This window comes from Neolamprologus brichardi, unplaced genomic scaffold, assembly GCF_056152115.1.
Source record: "Neolamprologus brichardi isolate AB-2024 unplaced genomic scaffold, ASM5615211v1 NODE_ptg000038l+_length_1369362_cov_1, whole genome shotgun sequence".
NCBI lineage: Eukaryota > Metazoa > Chordata > Actinopteri > Cichliformes > Cichlidae > Neolamprologus > Neolamprologus brichardi.
Window position 1 is genome coordinate 1,274,318 of NW_028270040.1, and position 27,099 is coordinate 1,301,416.

At 41.3% G+C, this 27,099-nt stretch overlaps 1 protein-coding gene across 1 annotated transcript in view; it reads left to right on the forward strand.

Annotated features, from left to right (window-relative positions):
- Window positions 1-10,959: 10,959 nt before the first annotated feature.
- reep3b (receptor accessory protein 3b) overlaps window positions 10,960-27,099 on the forward strand; it is a 35,761-nt gene continuing 19,621 nt past the window's right edge. Inside the window, exons 1-2 of the mRNA XM_006801644.3 lie at window positions 10,960-11,304; window positions 24,368-24,440. Coding sequence (XP_006801707.1) covers window positions 11,273-11,304; window positions 24,368-24,440 — 105 coding nt within the window. The 5' untranslated portion in view covers window positions 10,960-11,272. The remainder of the gene's footprint in view (window positions 11,305-24,367; window positions 24,441-27,099) is intronic.

The following is a 27,099-nucleotide window of genomic DNA, read 5'->3' on the forward strand; positions in this document are numbered from 1 at the left end:
CAGTCAAATGTGGCATGCACCAGCAGGGGCCAAATGACTGCTGTAGCATTACTGTAAGTACCTAGGATATCAGAGTCAGTGGCACCAAATCATAACAACAGTCGCCTCAAGGCGCTTTATATTGTAAGGTAGACCCTACAATAATACATAAAGAGAAAAACCCAACAATCATGTGACCCCCTATGAGCAAGCACTTTGGCGACAGTGGGAAGGAAAAACTCCTTTTTAACAGGAAGAAACCTCCAGCAGAACCAGGCTCGGGGAGGGGCGGCCATCTGCTGCAACCATTTGAGTTGAGACAAGGAAGACAGGATAAAGACATGCTGTGGAAGAGAGACAGAGATTAATAACAGGTATGAGTCAATGCAGAGAGGTCTGTTAACACATAGTGAGTGAGAAAGGTGACTGAAGAAGAAACACGCAGCCTATACCTATTGCAGCATAACTAAGGGAGGATTCAGGGTCACCTGGTCCAGCCCTAACTATATGCTTTATCAAAAAGGAAAGTTTTAAGCCTAATCTTGAAAGTAGAGATAGTGTCTGTCTCCCGAATCCAAACTGGAAGCTGGTTCCACAGAAGAGGGGCCTGAAAACTGAAGGCTCTGCCTCCCATTCTACTTTTAAATACTCTAGGAACAACAAGTAGGCCTGCAGAGCGGGAGCGAAGTGCTCTAATAAGGTGATATGGTACTACAAGGTCATTAAGATAAGATGGGGCCTGATTATTTAAGACCTTGTATGTGAGGAGCAGGATTTTGAATTCAATTCTGGATTTAACAGGAAGCCAATGAAGGGAAGCCAAAACAGGAGAAATATGCTCTCTCTTTCTAGTCCCTGTCAGTACTCTTGCTGCAGCATTTTGGATTAGCTGAAGGCTTTTCAGAGAGTTTTTTGGACATCCTGATAATAATGAATTGCAGTAGTCCAGCCTGGAAGTAATAAATGCATGAACTAGTTTTTCAGCGTCACTCTGAGACAGGATATTTCTAACTTTAGAGATGTTGCGCAAATGGAAGAAAGCAGTCTTACATATTTGTTTAATATGTGCGTTGAAGGACATATCCTGGTCAAAAATGACTCCAAGGTTCCTCACAGTGTTACTGGAGGCCAAGGTAATGACATCCAGAGTAAGAATCTGGTTAGATACCATATTTCTAAGATTTTCAGCGCCGAGTACAATAACCTCAGTTTGATCTGAATGAAGAAGCAGAAAGTTAGCAGCCATCCAGGTCTTTATGTCTTTAAGACATTCCTGCAGTTTAACTAATTGGTGTGTGTTATCTGGCTTCATGGACAGATAGAGCTGGGTGTCATCTGCATAGCAGTGAAAATGTATGCTATGTCTTCTAATGATGCTGCCTAGGGGAAGCATGTATAATGTAAACAGAATTGGTCCTAGCACTGAACCCTGTGGAACTCCATAATTAACCTCAGTGTGTGAAGAGGACTCTCCATTTACATGCACAAATTGGAGTCTATTAGATAGATATGATACAAACCACTGCAGCACAGTACCTGTAATACCTACAGCATGTTCTAATCGCTCTAATAGGATATTATGGTCGACAGTATCGAACGCTGCACTGAGGTCTAGCAGGACAAGCACAGAGATGAGTCCACTGTCAGAGGCCATAAGAAGATCATTTGTAACCTTCACTAAAGCTGTTTCTGTGCTGTGATGAACTCTGAAACCTGACTGAAACTCTTCAAATAAACCATTCCTCTGCAGATGATCTGTTAGCTGTTTGACAACTACTCTTTCAAGCATGTTTGATATGAAAGGAAGGTTGGAGATTGGCCTATAATTAGCTAAGACTGCTGGGTCTAGAGATGCTTTTTGAGTAAAGGTTTAACTACAGCCAGCTTGAAGGCCTGTGGTACATAGCTGATTATTAGAGATAGTTGATCAGATTTAAGATCAAAGCATTATAATGGTAGAAGTTAACTCAGAAAGATCAATGGGAGAAAAAGACTAAATGAATATCAATGGTAATGAAAGTAGCTTTAGATAATATTTATCTATCTATCTATCAGAATTTAAAATGCAGCTGGCATGTTTGATCTCTCTCCTGTGTGGTTTACTCCACGTCTTCCATCGACTTACTATAAAAAAGCAAGACTAAAAAAGGAGCAGCAAAGGCAAGAGGAGGAGAATAGGGCAGAGCAAAGCAGAACGAGAGAGGGAAGGTCTGTGTGAGTCTCCTATTCATGTGTAGCCCTGTCCAGGATTGCGTATTTGTGTGCTTTTGCGTTCATGTGCTTACGTCTTACTTAGACTCAATTGGTTTCTCTCAAAATGTAAAAGAACCCACCCACCACTTTAATCACACTCTAGATCTTGTTTTAACATATGGCATAGAAACTGAACATTTAACAGTGTTTCCTGAAAACCCTCTCCTGTCTGATCATTTCTTGATAACATTTACATTTATAATAATTGATTACGCAGCAGTGGAGAGTGGACTTTATCAAAGTAGATGTCTTTCTGAAAGCGCTGTAACTAAGTTTAAGAATATAATCCAGCCACTGTTATCATCGTCAATGCCCTGTACCAACACAGAGCAGAGCAGCTATCTGAACGCTACCCCAACAGAGGTCGATTATCTTGTTAATAATTTCACCTCCTCACTACGTACGACTCTGGATACTGTAGCTCCAGTGAAAACTAAGGTCTCTAATCAGAAGTACCTGACCCCGTGGTATAATTCTCAAACACGTACCCTAAAGCAGATGACTCGTAATCTGGAGAGGAAATGGCGTGTCACAAATTTAGAGGATCATCATTTAGCCTGGAGAAATAGTTTGTTGCTTTATAAGAAAGCCCTCCGCAAAGCCAGAACAGCTTACTACTCATCACTGATTGAAGAAAATAAGAACAACCCCAGGTTTCTCTTCAGCACTGTAGCCAGGCTGACAAAAAGTCAGAGCTCTTTTGAGCCAACCATCCCTTTAACGTTAACTAGTGATGACTTCATGAACTTCTTCACAAATAAAATTTTTATCATTAGAGAAAAAATTAACAATAATCATCCCACAGATGTAATATTATCTATAGTTACTCTTAGTACCATTGATGTTAAGTTAGACTCTTTTTCTCCAATCGATCTTTCTGAGTTAACTTCAATAATTACTTCCTCCAAACCATCAACGTGTCTTTTAGACCCCATTCCTACAAAACTGCTCAAAGAAGTCCTGCCATTGATTAATTCTTCGATCTTATATATGATCAACCTATCTCTAATAATCGGCTATGTACCACAGGCCTTCAAGGTGGCTGCAGTTAAACCTTTACTCAAAAAGCCATCTCTAGACCCAGCAGTCTTAGCTAATTATAGGCCAATCTCCAACCTTCCTTTCATATCAAAAATCCTTGAAAGAGTAGTTGTCAAACAGCTAACAGATCATCTGCAGAGGAATGGTTTATTTGAAGAGTTTCAGTCAGGTTTCAGAGTTCATCACAGCACAGAAACAGCTTTAGTGAAGGTTACAAATGATCTTCTTATGGCCTCTGACAGTGGACTCATCTCTGTGCTTGTCCTTCTTGACCTTAGTGCAGCATTCGATACTGTTGACCATAATATCCTATTAGAGCGATTAGAACATGCTGTAGGTATTACAGGTATTGCACTGCAGTGGTTTGTATCATATCTATCTAATAGACTCCAATTTGTGCATGTAAATGGAGAGTCCTCTTCACACACTGAGGTTAATTATGCAGTTCCACAGGGTTCAGTGCTAGGACCAATCCTGTTTACATTATACATGCTTCCCCTAGGCAGCATCATTAGAAGACATAGCATACATTTACACTGCTATGCAGATGACACCCAGCTCTATCTGTCCATGAAGCCAGATAACACACACCAATTAGTTAAACTGCAGGAATGTCTTAAAGACATAAAGACTTGGATGGCCACTAACTTTCTGCTTCTTAACTCAGATAAAACTGAGGTCATTGTAATCGGCGCTGAAAAGCTTAGAAATATGGTATCTAACCAGATTCTTACTCTGGATGGCATTACCTTGGCCTCCAGTAACACTGTGAGGAACCTTGGAGTCATTTTTGACCAGGATATGTCCTTCAACGCACATATTAAACAAATATGTAAGACTGCGTTCTTCCATTTGCGCAACATCTCTAAAATTAGAAATATCCTGTCTCAGAGTGATGCTGAAAAACTAGTTCATGCATTTATTACTTCCAGGCTGGACTACTGCAATTCATTATTATCAGGATGTCCAAAAAACTCACTGAAAAGCCTTCAGTTAATCCAAAATGCTGCAGCAAGAGTCCTGACAGGGACTAGAAAGAGAGAGCAGATTTCTCCTGTTTTGGCTTCCCTTCATTGGCTTCCTGTTAAATCCAGAATTGAATTCAAAATCCTGCTCCTCACATACAAGGTCTTAAATAATCAGGCCCCATCTTATCTTAATGACCTTGTAGTACCATATCACCCTGTTAGAGCACTTCGCTCTCGCTCTGCAGGCCTACTTGTTGTTCCTAGAGTATTTAAAAGTAGAATGGGAGGCAGAGCCTTCAGTTTTCAGGCCCCTCTTCTGTGGAACCAGCTTCCAGTTTGGATTCGGGAGACAGACACTATCTCTACTTTTAAGATTAGGCTTAAAACTTTCCTTTTTGCTAAAGCATATAGTTAGGGCTGGACCAGGTGACCCTGAATCCTCCCTTAGTTATGCTGCAATAGATGTAGGCTGCCGGGGGATTCCCATGATGCACTGAGTTTTTCCTTTCCAGTCACCTTTCTCACTCACTATGTGTTAATAGACCTCTCTGTGTTGAATCGTATCTGTTATTAATCTCTGTCTCTCTTCCACAGCATGTCTTTTATCCTGTCTTCCTTCTCTCACCCCAACCGGTCGCAGCAGATGGCCCCGCCCCTCCCTGAGCCTGGTTCTGCCGGAGGTTTCTTCCTGTTAAAAGGGAGTTTTTCCTTCCCACTGTCGCCAAAGTGCTTGCTCATAGGGGGTCATATGATTGTTGGGCGCCTTGAGGCAACATTTGTTGTGATTTGGCGCTATATAAATAAAATTGAATTGAATTGAATTGAATTGACGTCTCGATGGAGTGGAGTGGAGGCATCTTAAGGACAGCGTCAAGGTTTATATGCGTGAAGCGTGTAGCAATCAGCCTGCAGTGATCTCCAGGCTTGTGGGATGCAAGATAAGGAGAGAACGAGAGCTTGACGAGCGATGGAAGAAGAGCGGCATTGGAAAAAAAAGGGAAAAGATCCTGAGGAAATGCAGTCATAGAACGGACTGACAAGGAAATGCAAGAAAGAGAAAACAAAAGAGTACGAAGAAGGCACAGAGCAGCGGTAGGTATCAGCAGACGAGTAAGACCAATTTGAAAGCAAGAGTATTGTGATAACTATGAAGAAATACTGTACTGCATTGCACTTATATTGTACACATTTATTCAATTCAATTCAATTTTATTTATATAGCGCCAAATCACAACAAATGTCGCCTCAAGGCGCTTCATAGATACAGAGAAAAGCCCAACAATCATATGACCCCCTATGAGCAAGCACTTTGGCGACAGTGGGAAGGAAAAACTCCCTTTTAACAGGAAGAAACCTCCGGCAGAACCAGGCTCAGGGAGGGGCGGCCATCTGCTGCGACCGGTTGGGGTGAGAGAAGGAAGACAGGATAAAAGACATGCTGTGGAAGAGAGACAGAGATTAATAACAGATATGATTCAATACAGAGAGGTCTATTAACATTTATATTGTGCTTTCACATAATACAAGACCTGCTGGGGAGCTCTGCTCAAGACATCCCAGGTCCTTAAATTAGCAGAAGAACTCACTGCATATTCATGCTGTTTAAAGAAATACTTCAATGGCTTTCTAGATTCCTCCCCCAGATGAGTTGGTCAGATGTGACCAATCACAGTCAGTGTACAGCTGAGTAGGGATGTGTTTGGTCTTCTTCGTCCTTCAGCGGCTCTCTTTGGGGATCGCCCTCTGCCTCCATCTAACCCTATCCCTACCATCCTCTGTCACACCAAGCCTCTCACTATCCCTCCTCTGCACACATCCAAATCATTTCAACCCTGCCTCTCTGACTTTGTCTCCAAAACTGCTAAAACCTAGCTGTCCCTCTGATATACTCATTTCCTGACCAGCCTGGTCCTGCTCTGCTTCTGGTTTTTGGTCAGCACTACCATCTCCAAACCATACATCATAGCAGTTCTCCATACCATCTTATAAACTTTTCCTTTCACTCTTTCTGCTGTCCTCCTGACACTCAGTCCGCACTGCCTGCTCTCTTCTTCACAGATTTTGTGCACTGTCTGTTGTTTTGGACAATAATCTCGAGGTATTTAAATTTATCTACTTTCAAGCACTTGACGCATTGCAGCTTCTCAATATCCTGACATTCCTCTTCTCTTCAGTGCATACCTTCACCTCTCTAGGCTCTGTTCCATCTGCTCCATACTCTCCTTACTAGGGATGGGTATCGTTTAGGTTTTATCCGATACCGGTGCCAAACCGGTACTTTTGAAACGGTGCTCGAACTGGTGCTTAAAGAATGGAGAACACACAAACTTTGTCCAAAAACCTCTCATGTTCAGCTGTTTTTTTGTAAAAAGATAACAATGTTAGCCTTTTCTGCAGCTATGGGGCATATATGGTGTCACTCTTGGCTGGAAGCAGCTTAAACAATGGAAACAACACAAACTTTGTCCAAAAACCTCTCATGTTTAACTGTTTTCCACTTTTTCTTTGGTCATTTTAGCCTTTTTGTCCAGGGTGAAGGGAGTATCTGCCATCAAACAAGAAGACAGCCGCATGTAGCTATGACGGTGTTTGCTAGTTCATCTTACATGCATTAATGTAATAACGTGGTTAGCCTACTCAACGTAAATTACACACGAACAACATTAAGCTACTCACACAGAGAAGAACGGCTGCTGCATCATCATCCTCATCATTTCTGCTACACTGGCAGGGCTAGGGGCCAGGACTCTCCTCTTCGGGTTCTTGGGGGATGTTGCTGACTCAGGGTCGATAACAGGCACCACACCCGCAGTAGATGTGCTCGGTGTGAGGTCTCGCAGCAAGCTATCAAATACGGCGCATTTCTCGGCTTTTAAAAAAACGCTATGCGTCGCCAGGTGTTTCATCGGATTTGAGGAGTTACCTCCTTTGACAGTATCACAGTATCAGCTTAAAGCACTTGTTGCAGCTGCTGAGTTTGCATCTTTTGCTGTGAAGTACAGCCAGACTTTGACCGCTTCGCCTTGGGCATTTTTAATCTGTAGCTCTGCTCTAAAAGAACGTACGTACCTGGACCCGCCTACTATCCTCGGAAACGTAAAATGATTGGCTAGAATCTAAAGTGTATCACAGCTCAGGAAAAAAAAAGCACCGAAATAAAGCACCGAAATTTGTGCTGCTTTTCGGTCTGGTTACTACCGTTTATGTCAGAACCGGATACCGGTACCCATCCCTACTCCTTACAGATCACAATGTCATGCCGGGACACTGTAGTCCATGCCTGACACAAGTTCTTCTCTTGGCACCCTATGATACGGTTTCTCTAGATCCACAAAGACACAGATCAACTCCATCTGACCTTCTCTAGATTGCATTGGTAGTGCTCTTTCTGGGCAAGTACAGCTTCATGCTCACTAATCATTACCACTCTTTTTATCCTAGCTTTAGCTTTTTCCCATAGCTGCATGGCTCATTAATCTCTCTGTAGTTACTACTGTTCCATAGATTACTCTTGCTCCTGAAAATCGCTACCAGCACATTTTTTCTCCACTCCTCAGATGTTCTCTTACTTCTTGAAGATTGCATTAAACATATTAATAAAAAATGTCCACGATGATGCGGCTCATCTTTGGGGAAGATCAGTGCACCTACAGGATTGACTTGGAATCAGTGATGGTGTCATGCAGAGACAATAACTTCCTTCTTAATTCACCAAAGACATTGGAGCTCATCGTGGACTTCAGGAAGAAGGAAAGGTTACTCAGCCATTACTCGTTAACAGGAAGTGTATGGAGAAGGTTTCCGTTTCCTGGTTTTTGGGAGTCCACATCACGGCAGACTTGACCGGTGGTATTAACACAGCTGAGGTGGTGAATAAGGCCCAGCAAAGACTTCATTTCCTGAGTGTGATAACAAAAACAAAACCCCAACAACATCCACCTCAAACTGCTGGTATCCTTATATCGCTGCTCAATAGAAAGATTACTGACGTATCGTCTCTCTGTGTGGTTTTCCAGCTGCACAGCGGCACAAAGCACTTCAGCAGGTTATGGTAAGGACCCTAAGGACCCCAAAGCGCTTCACACTACATTCAGTCATTCACACACTGGTGATGGCAGCTACATTGTAGCCACAGCTGCCCTGGGGCGCACTGACAGAGGCGAGGCTGCCGGACGCTGGCGCCACCGGGCCCTCTGATCACCACCAGTAGTAGGCAAACATGGGGTTAGTATCTTGCCCAAGGTATGCAGCCAGGAGGCAGCCTGGGATCGAACCACCGACCTTGTGATTAGTGGCTGACCTGCTCTGCCACCTGAGCTACAGCCACCCATAAAAAGACAGAGTTGCCCAGAGAAAAGTCAGTTCGCCCTCTCTGGAGAAACTTCACGATACCCACTGTTTCAGGAAAGGCCCCAAATTTTGTGTGACCCATCACACACATATCAAGATCTTTTAAATGCTGCCATCAGGCAGACAATACAGGACAATAAAATCAAATAGCCTAAAAAAAAGTTTCTACCCCACAGCCATTAAAAGATTAAACACAATTAAAGTATAATTTCTAATTATTATCAATGAGATTGATGCAATCTCCTGTATATTGGGGGCCACGATGGCTGGTTGAGGGTGTGTTCAGGCCAGATTAGTACTGAGAAAATGTGATGAGTAAACCCTTACAGCTGGCAGTCACTGTTGTAATGATAAAGTGAAATTTACACTTTGATCTGAGCAGCAAAGCTCTGCTAATATTTCCTGACTCATTTCTACAGGCTTCACACTCTGAATAAAAACACACTAAACACTATGTATTATGTATGTCTATGATTCTATTTTGACTTCTTTCAGTTGAATGAATGGGACAAAGAAAGATTGTTGCTTTAATTTCATTTTAAAGTTGCCTTGAAAAAAAAGAACGATAATTACTGGGATGCAGAAGTAAAAATTCAACCGCCACCACTGCAGTGTACTCACAAAGAAAGACCCAAACACCTTGCGTAATGGGAATCAGAACACAGTATATTTGTTCTGTTTGGTTTGTCTGCAAATGTGCATGTTTCTAATTAATGTTGTTGCTCTCTATGACATTAGACCAGTGAGCAGCTGAAGGGTAAGGAGGTGTTTTCTGCTCAGCCCTGAGCCTCTGATGCTTTCCCAGACGGATTGTGTGACCAGACAGGCTCCTCTGGGAATCTCCCTCGCTGAGCTACACGCTGTAGCAGCCGCCTTCATGAATAACAAGTAGCTATAAAACCAGACCCCCCCTCCCAGTCTTAACCACATGCCTGCACATACCTGCACAATACACTAACATGTCTGCATGGGTTTACAAAAATCCTGATACAGAAAGGCACATGCTCAGATACTGTTATTACTTAGATTATTATTACCTTTATTATTATTATTACCTAAAGCAGACACACACAAAGAAGCGCCATTCTGAAAGCTGACAGATGGGTTTGTGTCTACTGATTACAGTTAGGTCCGTGAGTATTTACACGATGACACAGTTTGTGTTATATTGCCTCCGTACACTACCACGGTAGAGTTTAAATCAAACAATCAAGAATTGCAGATTCTTACCTTTCATTCAAAGGGATGGCAAAAGTGTTTTTATACATAGTCCCCATTTTCAGGTGATCAAAAGTAATTGGACATTTGACCGAAAAGCAGTTTCATGGTTGAGGATGGCTGTTCTTTGTTATTCCACGACCAATTAAGCAGATTAAAAAAAAATCTGGGGTTGATTCAAATGTTGAACTTGCATTTGGAGGCTGTTTACTGGAACTCTCAATATGAGGTCCACATAGATGTCAGTGCAAGTGAAGAAGGCCATCACTAAAAAAAGCTATCAGAGAGATAGCAAAGGCCAAATCAACAATGAATGTAACCACAAAGATGATGAAACACAGCTAACGTGTGGAATTCTGTCTGTGGTTAAGAAAATGACTTCAGAAGCCGTCATGAATGTAAACACAGAGGGTTTCACAACAGAGTGCAAACCGCTGGTTAAACTCAAGAATGGGAAGGGCAGATTAGGCTTTGCCACAAAACAGAGCTTGCACAGTTCTGTAAAATATTTTTGGACAGATGAGACCAAGATGAATTTGGTACCAGGTGAACCAAAAAGACTGAAGAAAGAAAAGAACAGCTTGCATGCCATGCATCTGTTATGGCATGGCATGCATGAGTGCCTATGGAGTCAGGTCACTAGTGCTTATTTACCATTACATGACAAAACACTTTTTTGCATAACAACAAGAAACAGACACTTTTTATTTGGGCCATTGGACTTTATGAAATGTTTCAATATTACTTACCCTGATGTACAGTAACCACCTAACCCTTTGCTTTCCAACGTTTATGCGATTAAAGGCATTGTTTATTTTAAAAAATCGTGCTTTCACTTTTAGGTTCTTCAAAATGTATGTTGTATAATAAAAGCTACAGACATGAAGACTGAACGTAAGGTGGAGGTCAAAGGGCGCGCACCTGCCATTTTCATGCTCTAAAAAAATATTCCCCTCGTGGTTGGCTAGAGCTCGCCACGAATCGACAGCAGACCAATCGGAGCACAGTAACTGAGTTTAAAATTCCACTTGCTTAATCAAATGGATGTGATTGGCTAGCCAAACGTGGCCAGCCAATTACAATTTCAGGTTCGTCGTAAACAGACTGCACTGGCCAATAGCATACGCGGAGGGAGGGTGTTTATTTCCCTAATGACGACAGCACCTTTCTTGTGCCAGGAACTGAGCAGCGAAGCAGAGAAGGAGGAAATCTGATGGGAGGGAGCGACTACAGTAGGAATATTTAGGATACGCGCTTCGTCGTGTAGCTATGACTCCGAGGACACTGCAGTGAGGTGTTCCTGGTGTGTTGGCTAGCTGATGTACGACGAGATTAGCTAGCTGTTTCTGGATTCGTTTACCGAAGTTTGGGCTGAAAAGTTCACGGCGGTGCGGGATCGGCGTTTAACATCATTATTATTGGCTTTGTTCTACTGCTGAAACAGACCTACAGATACAGAAGACATGGTGTCCTGGATGATTTCGAGATGCGTTGTGTAAGTACAGAGACCGCTCAAGGAGAACTCTTTCCTCGTTTTATGAGCAGCCGCTGTTTGCCTGGCCTGCTTGGCTAACCCGTTGTCGTGCTTAAGCTAAGTGAAGGCTCGAGTCATTTAAACTTGTACATTCGCTCTAAAACAACATCGTTTACGTCCATAAAGAGCTACAAAGTTGTTCTGTTTATGAAATGTAGTGTTGTGGGGACGCAAGGTATGTAATCTTGTCTGAAGCTAATGCTAACAGGTTTGAGAATCCTAGCCATCCGTGGTGCTGGTGAGTCAGTCCTAAGGAACTGTGACTATTGTGAAGTGGAACTTTACAAGCCTTTACATGTTCCACTGTGAAGGAGTGTCAGGTACAGCTGTCAGCCCGGAGATATAACTAACCAGCAATGCCCGGTTCAACCTGTTAGCCACAATGTTGTCAAGACGCATAAAGAAGTGCGCTGCTATAAGTGGGGGGACGTATTTGGTTACTGGATAGTTATTAAATATCTAATGGCATATCACCGGATATTAATTAAATATGTGTGATATGCCACTGAAATTACGTATAACTAAAGCAGGTGTTTAATGTGTTGGGAACATGAGAGACATGTTGGTAAGGAAAACAGTAACTTGGGAGTCGACATAATTCCTTTCTTCCCGTCTGCTCCTCCCTGTGTCTGCATACGTCCACAGTAATGGCGGATAGGAACACCAAAAGCCCTCTGGGGAGAGAATAAATGCTCCTCATTTTTAACCAGTACAGCCTGTTCCTGTATAATGAACACAGTCATGGGCTGACGGTGCTGAAAGTACAGAAAGAAGGTGTGTTATTGTCTTAGAGCAATAATTACGTGCACACACATTCCTTCTAATTTTAGATTCAATTGAACAAAAAGAAAATTGTATAGCCAAGTGTACAAACCACATTAGCCTGTACAAATTGTAGCTCGAGTGATAATTAACATTTTACTTGGACAATGACTTATCCCAATCCTGCTGAGAAAAAGCCTTTAAATCAGCATGCGGTCCATTACACATGCTCTGATCCAGTTGCTGGTTTGAAATTCAGTGTAATTTTGTTTAGTCACACATTTATTACAGTCTGCTATATGCTTATGCATCGCCACAAAGAGATTGTTATCTCCTACACAGATAATCTTTTTGCATCTCTCCACGATCTCATAGCCGGTGTATTTTATTATAGCTGAAATAAATAAGGTTGTGTCTACACATAACAGACAACTTGTTGTTAAAAAAGTTCTGCACTTAGACCCCATTTTTACTTTAATTTACTAAAGAAATGCCAGCGGCAACAGTTTAACAGGCATAAAATTGTATTTTTGCTCCCACAATATGATTCCAAAAAGCTGTTGGTGGAAAATTCAGCATATCTAAAGTGGAGGACAACATCTCAGATGAACAATATCTGAAAGTCATTAAACGAGAAGGGAACAGAAGTTTCAGACTCAGCTGCCCCAGCAGCTCTGCCTCGACTTATTGATAACAGGTAGTCAGAAATGTGTATAGGACTTTGTGTTGGTATCCTCAGATGCATGTTAGCATTTTGGAATCAGCTTTGTGCTACAGCTTCAAATGTTTGCAGTTGCTAATGTTGTAGAAATGCTAAAGGTAACATAATGTATCTAATAGCGTTTAACACTACTGCCTCCTCCACAGTCAGCACCAGCATGTGACTGATTCACAACGACTTTTTAGTAAAAGAGCTTAAACAGTATGGGGAAGTATGGTACTGACTATTACATGTTTGGTAGGGGTGCAACGATTAACAAAATTCACGGTTCGGTTCGATACTTTGGTGTCACGGTTTGATATTTTTTCGATACAAAAAAATGTTCATGCCTTTTTATTTTGTCATTTATTAAAATTATAAATATATATTTTAACTCAAAAGTACAGTTTTTAAATTTAATGTTGCTGAAACAACAAATTAATAAAAAAAATAAATCTATCTGATGGAGGAATCCCTCATCTTTGGAAAAGAGAGTTTATTACAGAGAAATGTCTCTTTCCAAAATAAAAGCTATACTATACGCTTCTTCTGGGCTATATTCTCAGCAGCATATTAAACATATCAGGTCCCCATAAGGAGAATCATGTGCTAACGGCTGTCTAAATGACTCGGGTAAAGTTTGTAGCATGCGTGCTTGTTGTTTTTGTCTGCTTCCACTTGTCTTTGCACTAGGATGATGTCGGAGTAAATGTGCAGTCATATTCGTTGTGTTCCCACTAGTGCTGTCAGCGTTAATCTGAAATGACGTTAACGACACAACACGGCAAATCTCCGTTAACGAGCTACCGCGGATCGCCCAGTGCTAACTGCGCTAACGCACTAGTTCCCACCAATGTAATTGAGCATTGTGTGGCACATCCGACATACTGTTTTACTTTAGTCCATGACGGGCTTACCTTCAGGGTCATACGTCACATGAAGAACCGAACGGTATCGAACGGTTCAATATCTATACGAGTATCGTTGCACCCCTAATGTTTGGTATTGTGATGTCCCTAACACAGACTGCAGCACAGTGTTGTGTAATTGATATTTCTGCTGAATATCCATTTTTATGGACATTGCTTACTTTTCACATTTATTTTCCTATCTGTTTTTTTCCTTATGCTTTTATTTGGCTCTAACTCATTTCCATATAGAGTTAATGTTATCTGTATGCTAAAGCCATAAAGAACAGCACACAAGGATATAATACTGTGAAATAAGGCGACAGCACAGATGACGTGGCAAGCATGCAGTAACAGCAATCAGTCAAAGTCACTGCCACAGGCCCAGTTTGATTAAGGCAAACCCCAGGCTAGAGCTTTGGTTGGTTTAGCTCATTAGGCTGTGCAAGTGACCTACATGTGTTTAGGCTAATGCAGGAAAACATCCCCTCTGTAAGCAGTGTCCTCATGGTCACCACCAAAAAAGGAAAGCAAGTCTTCAATTTGAGGTCAAGGACTTCTGTCACTCTGCAAAGAGAACATGTATAACTAAAGGTTTCTGTAGTGCACAGGGAAACCCTGGAAGTGTCACAGTAACATAAAATCCAAGAGTTGACATTGTTCTATTTTAGGGTTATGAACTCAGCATGAGGAAAAGAGCAGCAGCCCCTCATTCTTACGCGTTTCCTTTTCACTTCAGTGTATCTCCCTTTCAGCAGCTATTTCCCTCGTCTGATTGTGCAAATAAATCAAAGGCTGATTGTTTCTAATTTTAGGCAGCACCCTCGCAAGTCTACGAGTTAATGTGCCAAATATTTGTGTGCCTTTCTTCAAGTCTGTGTATTCAGCTTGTCTCATAGTTGCCGTGTCCTTTTAAGTTTAGCGACAAAGATGTTTGAGTAACCTGCTTCAGAGCTGGACAGCCAAGATAACGATAATATAACAAAGGAAACAGTGATTAAAAGACGCAGTGTGATTTCAGCATGTTCAGCTATACAGGTCCAACAGAAAGTTTTCCTTCAAAAGAAAAGTTTTTGTTATATAAGCTCGCCTGTCTCTGCCCGTCTGAGACCCTCACGTTCACTTTTATTGAGGGGAACAAAGTCAATATCCATGCGCCAGCGTCACTGTGCTAATGTGTGTATATTATCCTAACCATAGCTCTCTAGCTAACCACCATGTGGCGCACCATTATGTGCCAACTTCAGTAACCCTACAAATCAGGCCACTGTGTGGTTTTGTCTTTATTTATATCCAGTGATAGCAGCGCTGTATGTTTTAGTTTTTCAGAACTCCCTCAGTCAGAAAACGGTCCATCATCTTTAGATAGCACAGAGTTAGATCGCTAGTTTCTAACTTGTAACGCTGTTAAACTTCTTAAATCCTGTTTTTCATGGATGCTTGTATGTTCAGCTGTATTGTCACCTTTTAGAGCAGCCACACTGATCATTTGGACGGTTTTTGACTCAGCAGTGTTTGAGTTTGGACCCAGAAACAGCCATTGACTGTGTTTTTAGTGGAAAAGTCATGTAATCAAGTTCTTATTCCTAAGGCTCAAACCAGATGGTGGGAGCTAAACTCTTGCATATCTCTGGGTCTCCCACTCCTCCTCTCTTCATTGTGTGTGTGTCTCCTGTGTGTTTTTCTTCTGTTTTTTTAAACACTGCTCTGTGTTTCTCTGTTCTTTCCTTCCACCTCCATCCATCTGGTTTTTGGTGGTGTACGATGTCAGGAAGCCAGGGAAACTGACCTGTCGCCCAGAGTCCAAACCCATCTGAAAGCATTATTTTCACAGCTGCATGCAGAGAGAGGAAGGGGTGGGGGTGTGCTGAAATGAAGCTACGAGGAAATCAGAGGGAATGTAAAGAAACGGACAGATGCTAGTTTTGGCATGATGACATTTAACATGTTTTCTGTGAGTATTTGTAGTTTTTCTTTCTTATCCTCGTGCACAGGATACGTTTAAGATCACAGAAAATGTAAACGTGTTCTTGCTACCATAGTAACTATCTAAATGTTTCTAATAGCCTTTTTTTAATATAAAAATATACTACACTCCTGTTGTACTAAAGTGGTACTCACAGAGGTCAGACACCATGGCATCAGTAAAGATGAAACCTCGATGTAAAGTCTGTACCAGAAGCATGCCAAGGCTGTGAAATACAAAACAAGTCCAGCCTGGGAACGATAGACCTCCGTGTAGATGGCACACAGCTGAAAGTCTAAAGGAATCTCTTTGATCCTAAATGATTCAGTTTAAAATAAATATTAGTCCCGTTTTTCTCAGAAACATAAATCAGCACAGTCACATGACCCATAGTAATCTAATTAGGCCATTTGAAGCTCGATGACAGGAAGACATTTGATACTTTTTTCAAACTTCAGATTTGTCCTCAGTTAGTTTTACGCCAGGTTCTGCTCTGGTGTTAGTTTGCACAGGTCTTTGGCTAAACGGAGTAAAGGACTGCACAGTAACTGTAGTTTAAGTGTAAATAATAATGTCTTTGTTAGCATGTTAGTTTTCTAAAACCAGAAGGACCATGTTTGGATGATGTGGTTCAGTATTAAGTTGTTAGCAAGCTGTGAAACACAAACACATATGCTAATTAGTGCTAACACTAGACTTTCATTTACGAAGACTGAGGCTCTGTATCATACAGAAGCTATTTTAAAATGCCATTAAAAATACAGAAGAAGGCGCAAACACAGTGGAGAGGTCCAGTTCAAGCCTCAAACAGAATGATTGGCTAAAGTTCCCAAGTCAGGAGGCGTGTCAGATCAAAGTGGCTGCACTCCAGCGCCCAAATGCACAAGTCATAAGTAAATTCACCCACTTTACAGTAACTGTCGACAGAGGAAAAGAACATTACTTTTACTAGGTAACATATCAGAGTTGATATCTATGGGAATCTATGGGGATGGAGGCCAGATTCACTGGCCGGTTTGCTGTTGCAGGACGTACGGTAGCTGCTTCTTCACAGAGTTTCTTGTTTTGCGCATCACCAACCAGAACCTGCACCAAGTGAAGAAATGACTGCGCTGAGCTCAGTGTAGTTGTAGAGCAGAACAAAGACTACTGTGGCTGCTGCAGTCTGAAAGGGTGAAGTAGCAGTGACTCTGCAGAATGAGACACTGTCTGAAGAATAGTATATTACTCAGTTCATTATTTTTTATAAATGGTTTGCAGAGAATTACAGAAAAGACTGATTAAATGCATTAATTTAATAATGTAAGACAGCGTGCTGAGAAACAGGCTGCAAGTACATTAAGAAGGATTCACTCACTCTTCCAAATCATCAAATTCAGCTGTTTCATCACCTTTATTGTGACAGGTGTATAAATCAAGCACCTAACCACGCACACTGCTTCTACAAACAGGATGTGCAACAAGTACAGCTGTGAAGTTGCCTTACTGCTAAATATTCCACAGTTGGTAGTACGGCTGCACGATTTTGCATAAAATGAGAATCACGATTTTTTAGCTTAGAATTGAGATCACGTTTCTCTCATGATTTTCTTTCCCAGTATAAATATTTATTGCACTTATTAACTGCACATCAACTTCGTAACAGTTGAGACTGAACATAAAAATAATAAATAAACATAAAACAACAAATGTCTCACGTTTTGTCGTTGCCGCAAAATGTTGTGCTGCTTGAAATTGCGTCTCCACTGTTGCTCGACACTGCGTGTATAGAGCAGGTAGTGCAACAATAGAAAAACAGTTGCGGGACGGCACTGTGTAGCGTTTGTCTAGGGTGTTGATCGTTTTCCTAAATCCCTCGTTTTGCACAGTGTTGATGGAGCCATATCTTTGGTCAGGTGATAAGTGATAGCCTCCGTAATTTCTTTGTGCCTGCGGGAGTTCGACGGGTATAGGGAAGCGCTGTATAAGGTTCCCGTTATTGATGTTTGGGTGGTCGACCGGGACGGATTTTCTCCTGTCACTTTCTCGTCATCCCTGACGTGCTCTCCGTTGTTTTTTCCTGCTAATTTTAGCAGCCAGCTTCTGTATCACGTGGTTTAAGGCTCCGCCCTTGTCATTTGTTGAGCAGGAAGAGTGAGCGCTTGTTTTCATGCAGATTACGTCCCGGATCAAAATGCGGCACAATCCTCGTCGTCTTTTTTTTTTTTTTTAATCGTTGTCATTTGGAAATGAGATCGCACATAAGTATGAATCGAGATCGCGATTTTCTAACGATTAATCGTGCAGCCCTAGTTGGTGGTATTGTAAGTGGAAGCAACTGGGGAATGACAGCAACTCAGTCACACAGTGGGGTCAGCTGATGTGGAGACACAGCGTGTGCAGAGTTGCCAAGCATCAGTCACTCAGAACAGTGCTTCATGGAGTGGCTTTCCATAGCTCAACAGCTGCATCCACAGTGTTACATGTCATGACTGGACTCGAGAGCAGTAGAGATGTTCTCTGACAAATCACACGTCTTCTGTCAGTCCAACAGATGAGTCCGGGTTTGACAGTTGCCAAAAGAAGGTTAGCGGTCTGACTGCGCTGTGCCAAATGTGAAGTTTGTTGGAGGGTGGATTATGGTGCGGCGTTGTTTATCAGACGTTGTGGCGCAATCCAATACAACAACTCTGAGATGAACCAGGAATTCTCGGGATCAGTGCCTGAACACACAAATGTGCTTCTTGAAGAATGGTCAGAAATTTCCAATAACACTCCTAAACCTCGTGGAAAGCCTTCCCAGAAGAGTTTGAAGTTGATATAGCTGCAAAGGGTGGGCCAGCATGTATTTATAGACAGACAAGCAGTACAGTGTATGTGCGTGACCTGTCCCAAAGATCTCTGGGAACTATTTTCCCTCCAGTTCATAAAAAAGGTTTAAAGCTTTATTGCTCTTGATCTTGGAATGGGCATCGATTGGCTGCTGATGTTTTGATTTTGTGTGGCTTAAATATTTTTATAATAAAATGTATGAAATAGCTCAGGTGACTCCTGCTGAGACAAATCCACTCTTGAGGTCTGATTTTCCTGCCTGTGATTGTCCTGCTTTCCTGGAGGAACCTTCCACACCCACCTTCACTTTCCTGCATAACATACCGTCCTTTAAGTTTAACAGCGTTCACCACCAACATGGTTACTCATGGATTTGTTACAAAGTAATATCTTTGCCATCATATGAAACGGAAAAGCCAAATCCTACGTGACAGCACATGTGGAAGACCCCCTTTACATCTTCAGCTCTTTGATTTTAAGTGGGCTGGACTTTCATTGGCAAAGTAAATTCCCAATGAACTAAAAACATTTAACTGCACATTTAATCTCTGAGTAAGAGTGTGTGTGACGAGTCGTCTAATCGTTGCTGCTGTCAGGAGTCGGTACAAGGCGTGGCTGTAGCTGCGGCGGTAGAGCAGCTCACCTACCAATCAGAAGGTTGTTGTTTGGTCCCCGTCTGCTCCAGTGCATGGCAAGTGTCCTTGGCTAAGATACCAACCCCAAGGTGTCTCTGCTCCACCATCAGATTATAGAACACATCTTATAGAGGTGGGAATCACCATACATCCCACGATACGATATTATCACAATACTTAACACACGATACGATATTATTGCAATTTTTAAAAATATTTTGCGATATTCAGATTCTGTACATAAAGGTAAACTTTATCAATATTCATTTTCTCTAATATCAAAGTCTCACACTCAGTCTTTCTCTCATTTCAGTTTTATTGTTGACAAACTGAACGGTTTGTATTACAGTCTAGTCCAACTTAACTGAATCAACCATCTGGTACAATTATAGCTATTCTGAACTATGCAGTTTATGAAAACTATGCAGCCCCTTCAGCAACTGAAGAATTTGAAAGGAAATTAAAACAAAATATAATTTTACATTAAATAAAAAAGTTTTAAACTTAATTCAAATAAAACATGTCTTAAATTAAAATAAGTAAACTGTCATGTGTATTGCTGCCAAAAACAAGTTAAACACATTTGGACAGTGAAGGAATGTCAGGATTCTTGCTCAGAAAAAGGATCAACATGCTCTGAAGTCAGAGCACAAAAACCTTTTTGTAACAAAATATCGATTTCTGCTGTCCCTGTATCCATACATTATTAGCAAACAAAATATCACCATACTACACAGTATCCATTTTTCCCCACCCCTACTATCTTACATAGAACACAGGAAGAGTGCTTGTGTGACTGGGTGAACGAGGCAGGTTGTGTAAAGCATGTGCTCAGAGTAGAAAAGCGCTATATAAGAACCAGTCCATTTACTAGTCATTTAATTAAATTAAATGCTCTCCCTCCATCATTACGTTGCCTTGATTGTATTTATTCTTTTAAAAAGCAACTTAAGACTCATTTATTTAGATCGGTTTTTAATTAGATTTGTGCTGTATTTGATTATTAATGTATTTTATGTATTTCTGTTTTATATTACTGTGAAGCACTTTGTGGTTTTTATCCTGTGAAAAGTGCTATATAAATAAATTGATTTAATTATTTTCATATAGCATCAACAGCTTTAGTGGAGATTTTTATCAGTGGGACAGGCTGTAAAATGTGTGAACATACAGTTAAAAGAAGAAGAAATCCAGTGGGCCTGATTGCAGTGTTTTCTGGGCTGGTTCTGAATCTTGGACCTTATGTTTGACACCCTTGGTCTGGCGAGACCAGGACGTCCTTGCAGGCTCTTGTTCCTGTGTCTGATCTTGGCAGCTTTCCTTTCTGCTTTAAACGCTCACACAAAACAAATTCAGCGCCAGAACAGAGAAACAGGATTCAGGTTCAGAGTTTTGTCTTTCGTCGGTGGCTCAGCTGTCTGCTTCTCTGCCCTTTATCGAACTAAAAGCACATTTTTGAACCTGCACTGACATGACGCAGAAACGTGACGAGCGTGTGAAGTCTTGGTTACCTTGATGTTTCTATAGCGACAGCTGGAATATAAACAGCTCTGTTTGTTGGCAGCTCGCTGGTTACTGAGGGGACTGTGGTCAGAGGCCGTGTGTCTGTGTACAATACTGTATCCATAAAGTCTGTGGTTAGAGACTTTTATGGAATTTTTATAGTGGAAAATGATTTAAAGGCTTCCATGTTTCCTAAAAGTCTGAAAGTTGTTCATAAATAATCAGTAAATAAGCTGATTATTTACAGCCACGGGGCAGTAAATAATCTGCTCTGAGTCAAAGGATCCGTTCTTGGTGGCTGAGCTCTTGGTTAAATCAGCTTATTCTTCCACTGTCATGAGATTATCTGATATTTTTGTCGTTATAAATGTCGAAACGTTTTGCAAACATGAAAGTATTTATGTTTTATCCCATCGCTGCTGTTGATGTCAGTGATCAGAGTGATCGGGCACTGGAAGGTGGAGTCTTTTTTTCTTTTCTTTTAATCTGATCCATGCTCGATGATTAGAATGATCGATGTCTCCGGCCTGTTCTCGCTTCCTTGTGAGGTGTGTTCAGTATTGTGAACATCAGCTGCTGTTCATGTGTCCAGCTGCTCGTGAGAGGAGGCTGTGTGCCCGTCTGTGGCTGCAGTGCTGTGTCGTGTTGGGTGCTAACTGGAGAAGTTGAACATGGCACTGTTGATATTGATGATGGTGTTTCTCTGGATCCAGGCGACACTTGGGTACGAGAGATTCTGTTCATTCCAAATCTGTGTTTAGCAGATACCATTTAATCTGCTTTGGCTGTTTCCTCTTTACAGAGTTTCTTACAGGCTTCTTATCATTTGGTTTTTCTGGTGTTTGCAGTGCAGACTGGTCAGGTGTATTTGAGTGGAGGCACAAACAGACTACAGCATTAAGATCAGGATTATTTGATTTGGATGGAGAGGATCGTCCCACGCTTATGCGAGCATGTCTGGACTCGCTGTAGCGAGTTGTCATGTAAAACTCATGAAGCCCGTCTTTCTAACCGTGTGTGTTTTAATCGTTTCCAGTGAACATCTGCAGAATTAAAGCACTGAAATCATTCTTTTTGATGTTAACATGAATCATTCTCACAGTTAGCACGAATTGAAGACCACAAAAATGTTGGGACTTTCTGCAGTGAAGTTACAATGTTACTGCTTCTGAAAGACAGGGAGCAGGTCCATGACCACTCCCAGTCAGCTGCAGTCTTCAAAGCAACTTTAATGCGTTCAGACGACAGCAGTGAGACACAGTGAGTCTATCATTCGTCTGGTTTTTGTTTGATATGGGGCTAGTTTGGCAATTACATAGATTCTGTTTATTATAACACAGCGATTAACCATTAAAATGAACAAAAATCACAATTGTTTCCATCTACATGTACAGAAAATACAACTACACAAATGTAGTTGCTTCCATTCAGAGTGCCCCCACAAAGAGCGATGCAGTTGCTACAAAATGTCAACATAATGTCAGCAAATTGACTTTTATAAAAGAATAAAAAGAGCGCGACTAGTTTCAGTCTCCTCTTCCACAGAGGCGCTCGCAGGTACAGGGACCCAGCCAGATTGCAGTAGTTTGCTGATTGCAATTAGACAGAAATTATTTGCAAACCTTTGCCAATCTGTGTGAGAGTGATTGTGTTCAGTCTGAGTCAGACAAGTTACAGCTATGTACCTAAACCTTGCTTTGTGATCAAAAGTGGTGAGACTGAGGCTGTTGCATCCTGGTCCATGCTCGACCTCTCAGCCACTACATAAGTTAGTTATTTATTCATTTTTGTGAAAACCCCCCCAAGAACAACCAAACAGTCCAGTAAAACTAGACAAGGTAACCCACAACATTGCTGTGACTAATGGCTACTAGCTAACTAGCTAAAAGAGTAAAAGTTCTTTACTAGGGGTGGGGGAAAAATCGATACTGTGTAGTATGGTGATATTTTGTTTGCTAATAATGTATGGATACAGGGACAGCAGAAATCGATATTTTGTTACAAAAAGGTTTTTGTGCTCTGACTTCAGAGCATGTTGATCCTTTTTCTGAGCAAGAATCCTGACATTCCTTCACTGTCCAAATGTGTTTCACTTGTTTTTGGCAGCAATAAACATGACAGTTTACTTATTTTCATTTAAGACATGTTTTATTTTAATTAAGTTTAAAACTTTTTTATTTAATGTAAAATTATATTTTGTTTTAATTTACTTTCAAATTCTTCAGTTGCTGAAGGGGCTGCATAGTTTTCATAAACTGCATAGTTCAGAATAGCTATAATTGTACCAGATGGTTGATTCAGTTAAGTTGGACTAGACTGTAATACAAACCGTTCAGTTTGTCAACAATAAAACTGAAATGAGAGAAAGACTGAGTGTGAGACTTTGATATTAGAGAAAATGAATATTGATAACGTTTACCTTTATGTACAGAATCTGAATATCGCAAAATATTTTAAAAAATTGCAATAATATCGTATCGTGCGTTAAGTATTGTGATAATATCGTATCGTGGGATGTGTGGTGATTCCCACCTCTATTCTTTACTGGTTTTGTTCTGTTCTATCGAAGAGTCAGACAGCTTTAAGAAAAGACTGGTGACAATTTCCACACTTTTTACATTAAATGTGATGTACAAACACTGCGATGATACTAAAGCACTGATTTTGTGCTGTAACCATGCTGTGGTTCTATTTGTAGTCAGTGTTTGCTGTAATCTGTGCAGCTGAGTAATGTTGATGGCAGCTGACAAACTGAATGCCACCCAACAAGCTGTGTGTTCTTATGTGGTACACAGTCAGGGTATATCGAACTTGTGCATACTGGAGAGATCTGCACACTGTGCTGTAGACAGTAACCTCAGTGCAAGAGGAGGAGCTTAAGAAAGAGGGATTGGACGAAAGGAGTGTCCCACTTTAAATTTATCGAGTCGCTTATCTTGCGTTCTGAGTCACTCCTTCACAGGCTTCCACCATGAACAGTATATGGTGTTTGCCTAGTGTGGGTGTGTAGATGTTCATTGTTTTGGTTTTGCTGTGTGTAACGAGAGCTCTCCTAATGTCATCTGAAACGCTTGATCCTTTATTGCTCATTGTGCAGTTTCTCTTTCGTTCAGGTGAAATTCAGTATATAATTAAAAAAACGAGGCCTGTTCAGTCAAAACCAGCCCAGCTTCAGAAACCCAGCTTCACATTCTTCATATGATTTTCTCTGCTTGAATCTTACAGTCCTGAGTGAACAGTGCAGTATTTTGGGGTAGTGTTGAAAACTGCATAGAAACCAAAGTTCACATTACCCTCAACCACTGTTGCATTATATCACAGAGGAAAGTGTGATATAAATAAGGCCCCACATTGTTCAGATGCAAGAAATGATGGTTTTTAACAATAAAAATGCAGTTTTGGACGTTTGCCTTAGCTTGCATGGTGGCACTGCACTGTGTATGCATTGGTACAAACAAACCAACATAAAAATAATTTCTTGTATACATGTGAAACAAAATGTATAAACCTGCAGCACTGGTTCACCCTTCAGTATCTACTGTATCATATACACGATGTACCCGTCTTCACTGTGCCTGCTGATCAGCATGTTGAAACAGGGTCTGGGTTTAAAGGCAAAGCTGTGTTTCCACATATCAGCGATGTTACAGTGCAGAGAACTTTCCTGTTAGTTCAACTTTACTAGAGAAACTGTATTTGTGTTGATTACATTTGTCATGTGTGTTCTGTCTCCATGCAGGCTGCTGTTTGGGACTCTGTATCCTGCGTACTACTCTTACAAAGCTGTCAAGACCAAAAATGTTAAGGAATATGTAAGTTTTTATTTACTTCTCTTCTCCTGCATGACTTCATCTCCCACACAGACACACTGTGGGGTGGGGGTGGGGGGGTCTAAGTTATTAACATTTGTTAATGTTGTTCTTAAACATTAGAAAACATTTCATTTCAACAACTTCGACAAATTAGGAGGTAACGTGGGCCAAAATGATCTGGAGCATGATTATAGCCTTTTCACTTAATGAGTAATTACACCAGCAGGCACACAAATTAATAATGTCATCAAGTGACGTCATTTTGTATGTGAATGCATCCAGCATGGTCCTGCTGACACAGCCGTCATTCTTCATGTGCTGTCTGCATATGTCAGTGAAACTGAACATGTTGTTGTAAGTTTAAAATATATATCTTATTTTCATCATTATGTACCTTTTTCAAAATAACCTGAATGGTGACATTAACTCAGAGATGATACTGGACACTAAGTGCAGTACAGTAATTAGGGATGGGTACCGGTATCCGGTTCTGACATAAACGGTAGTAACCAGACCGAAAAGCAGCGCACATTTCGGTGCTTTTTTTCCCTGAGCTGTGATACACTTTAGATTCTAGCCAATCATTTTAAGTTTCCGAGGATAGTAGGCGGGTCCAGGTACGTACGTTCTTTTAGAGCAGAGCTACAGATTAAAAATGTCCAAAGCGAAGCGTCAAAGTCTGGCTGTACTTCACAGCAAAAGATGCAAACTCAGCAGCTGCAACAAGTGCTTTAAGCTGATACTGTGATGCTGTCAAAGGAGGTAACACCTCAAATCTGATGAAACACCTGGCGACGCATAGCGTTTTTTTTAAAAGCCGAGAAATGCGCCGTATTTGATAGCTTGCTGCGAGACCTCACACCGAGCACATCTACTGCGGGTGTGGTGCCTGTTATCGGACCCGGAGTTAGCAACATCCCCCAAAAACCCGAAGAGGAGAGTCCTGGCCCCTAGCCCTGCCAGTGTAGCAGAAATGATGAGGATGATGATGCAGCAGCCGTTCTTCTCTGCGTGAGTAGCTTAATGTTGTTCGTGTGTAATTTACGTTGAGTAGGCTAACCACGTTATTACATTAATGCATGTAAGGTGAACTAGCAAACATCATCATAGCTACATGCGGCTGTCTTCTTGTTTGATGGCAGATACTCCCTTCACCCTGGACAAAAAGGCTAAAATGACCAAAGAAAAAGTGGAAAACAGTTAAACATGAGAGGTTTTTGGACAAAGTTTGTGTTCTCCATTCTTTAAGCACCGGTTTGAGCACCGTTTAAGCACCGGCACAGTTTTAAAAGTACCGGTTTGGTACTGGTATTGGATAAAACCTAAACGATACCCATCCCTATACAGTAATAGACTATGTTGGACTAATGCAGAGCTGTTGTGTGCTGGTTAGCGGTGTGAAAGCAGCCAGCGCTCATGTTCTCCCGTATACATTCTCCTATTTACTGACCACTTTATTAGGTATAAATCGATCATTCAGTGTGCCTCTGTCTGACTTCACAACTGCTTAATGACTGCAGAGACGCAGATTCAGCGAGGTGATGGAAGCAGTCCTCAGAGACTTTGGTCCATATTGACATGACATCATCACACAATTGCTACAAATTGTTCAGCTACACATCCATTATACAAATGTCCCATTCTAACAAAATATCCTTGGATAACATAATAAACACAGCCGATGCATTCATTGGAGTTGTGCTGATAGATGTGAAGAGGAAAAAGTGCTTATATGTGAATGTATGTAGGAATGGGACATGTTGTATGAAGCGCTCTGACCTTTCGTCCACACGTAAACGCCGTTTTCGGTCACTGAAAATTGAAAACTCAGTTTTTGCATTTACGTGTGGACGAGGCAAACGGAGAAAGCGCAGCGTCAAAGGCGTGCAGCTTTTTTGATGTCACACTGTGGCACGTTATTGTTTCGGTGAAATGGATTTCTACAATGTCCGACCTTTAACTTGACTCTCTGCAGTGTTGACATGCTTACATATACAACACAGTTTCAGTCCCTCCACACAAAGGGCTCAGTTCTGCTGTGCGCCATCTTTGTTTACTCTTTCCCACCGAGGCTTCTAGACTTCTGATTGGCCAACATTTCTACACGGTTAGGAATATATCGCCGCCTGTTGCTTTGGCATGTTCCTGGCAGCGTTTTCCTTCGTTTTTGCGAAACGTGTGGACGGGATTTAAAAAAAAAAAAAAAAAAAAGGAAAATCTCAGTTTTCAAAAATAGCCGTGTACGTGTGGACGTAGCCTGAACCTCAGTTTGAACTTAAGCAAGTCGACCTGCTTAACTATTAAATCTATTGGTCGATTAATCGTTCTTTTGAAGTGAGTTATTTCTCCCCTGTGCCATCAGAGGATTTTGGGGTCACCCTCCCTACCAAAGCTCACTTTCATCTGTGATTACAGTCCTCCATCCTTTGAAATATTTTCTGATCTGTCAGTTTTAAAAATGCGTTTGATGATTTGAATGATTTGATCTTTCATCTCGATTCAGACATTCTTGTCCTCGTCTTAGGGACTAGCCCCTCTGGTAGATACCAACTTCTTTAAGTCTTTTGCAGAATGTTAAACAGGTCTTGGGACTGATTACACATTTAAAGCACGGCTGGATGCATATAGACGATATGCCCTAGAGGTGTTTCGGCTAAGC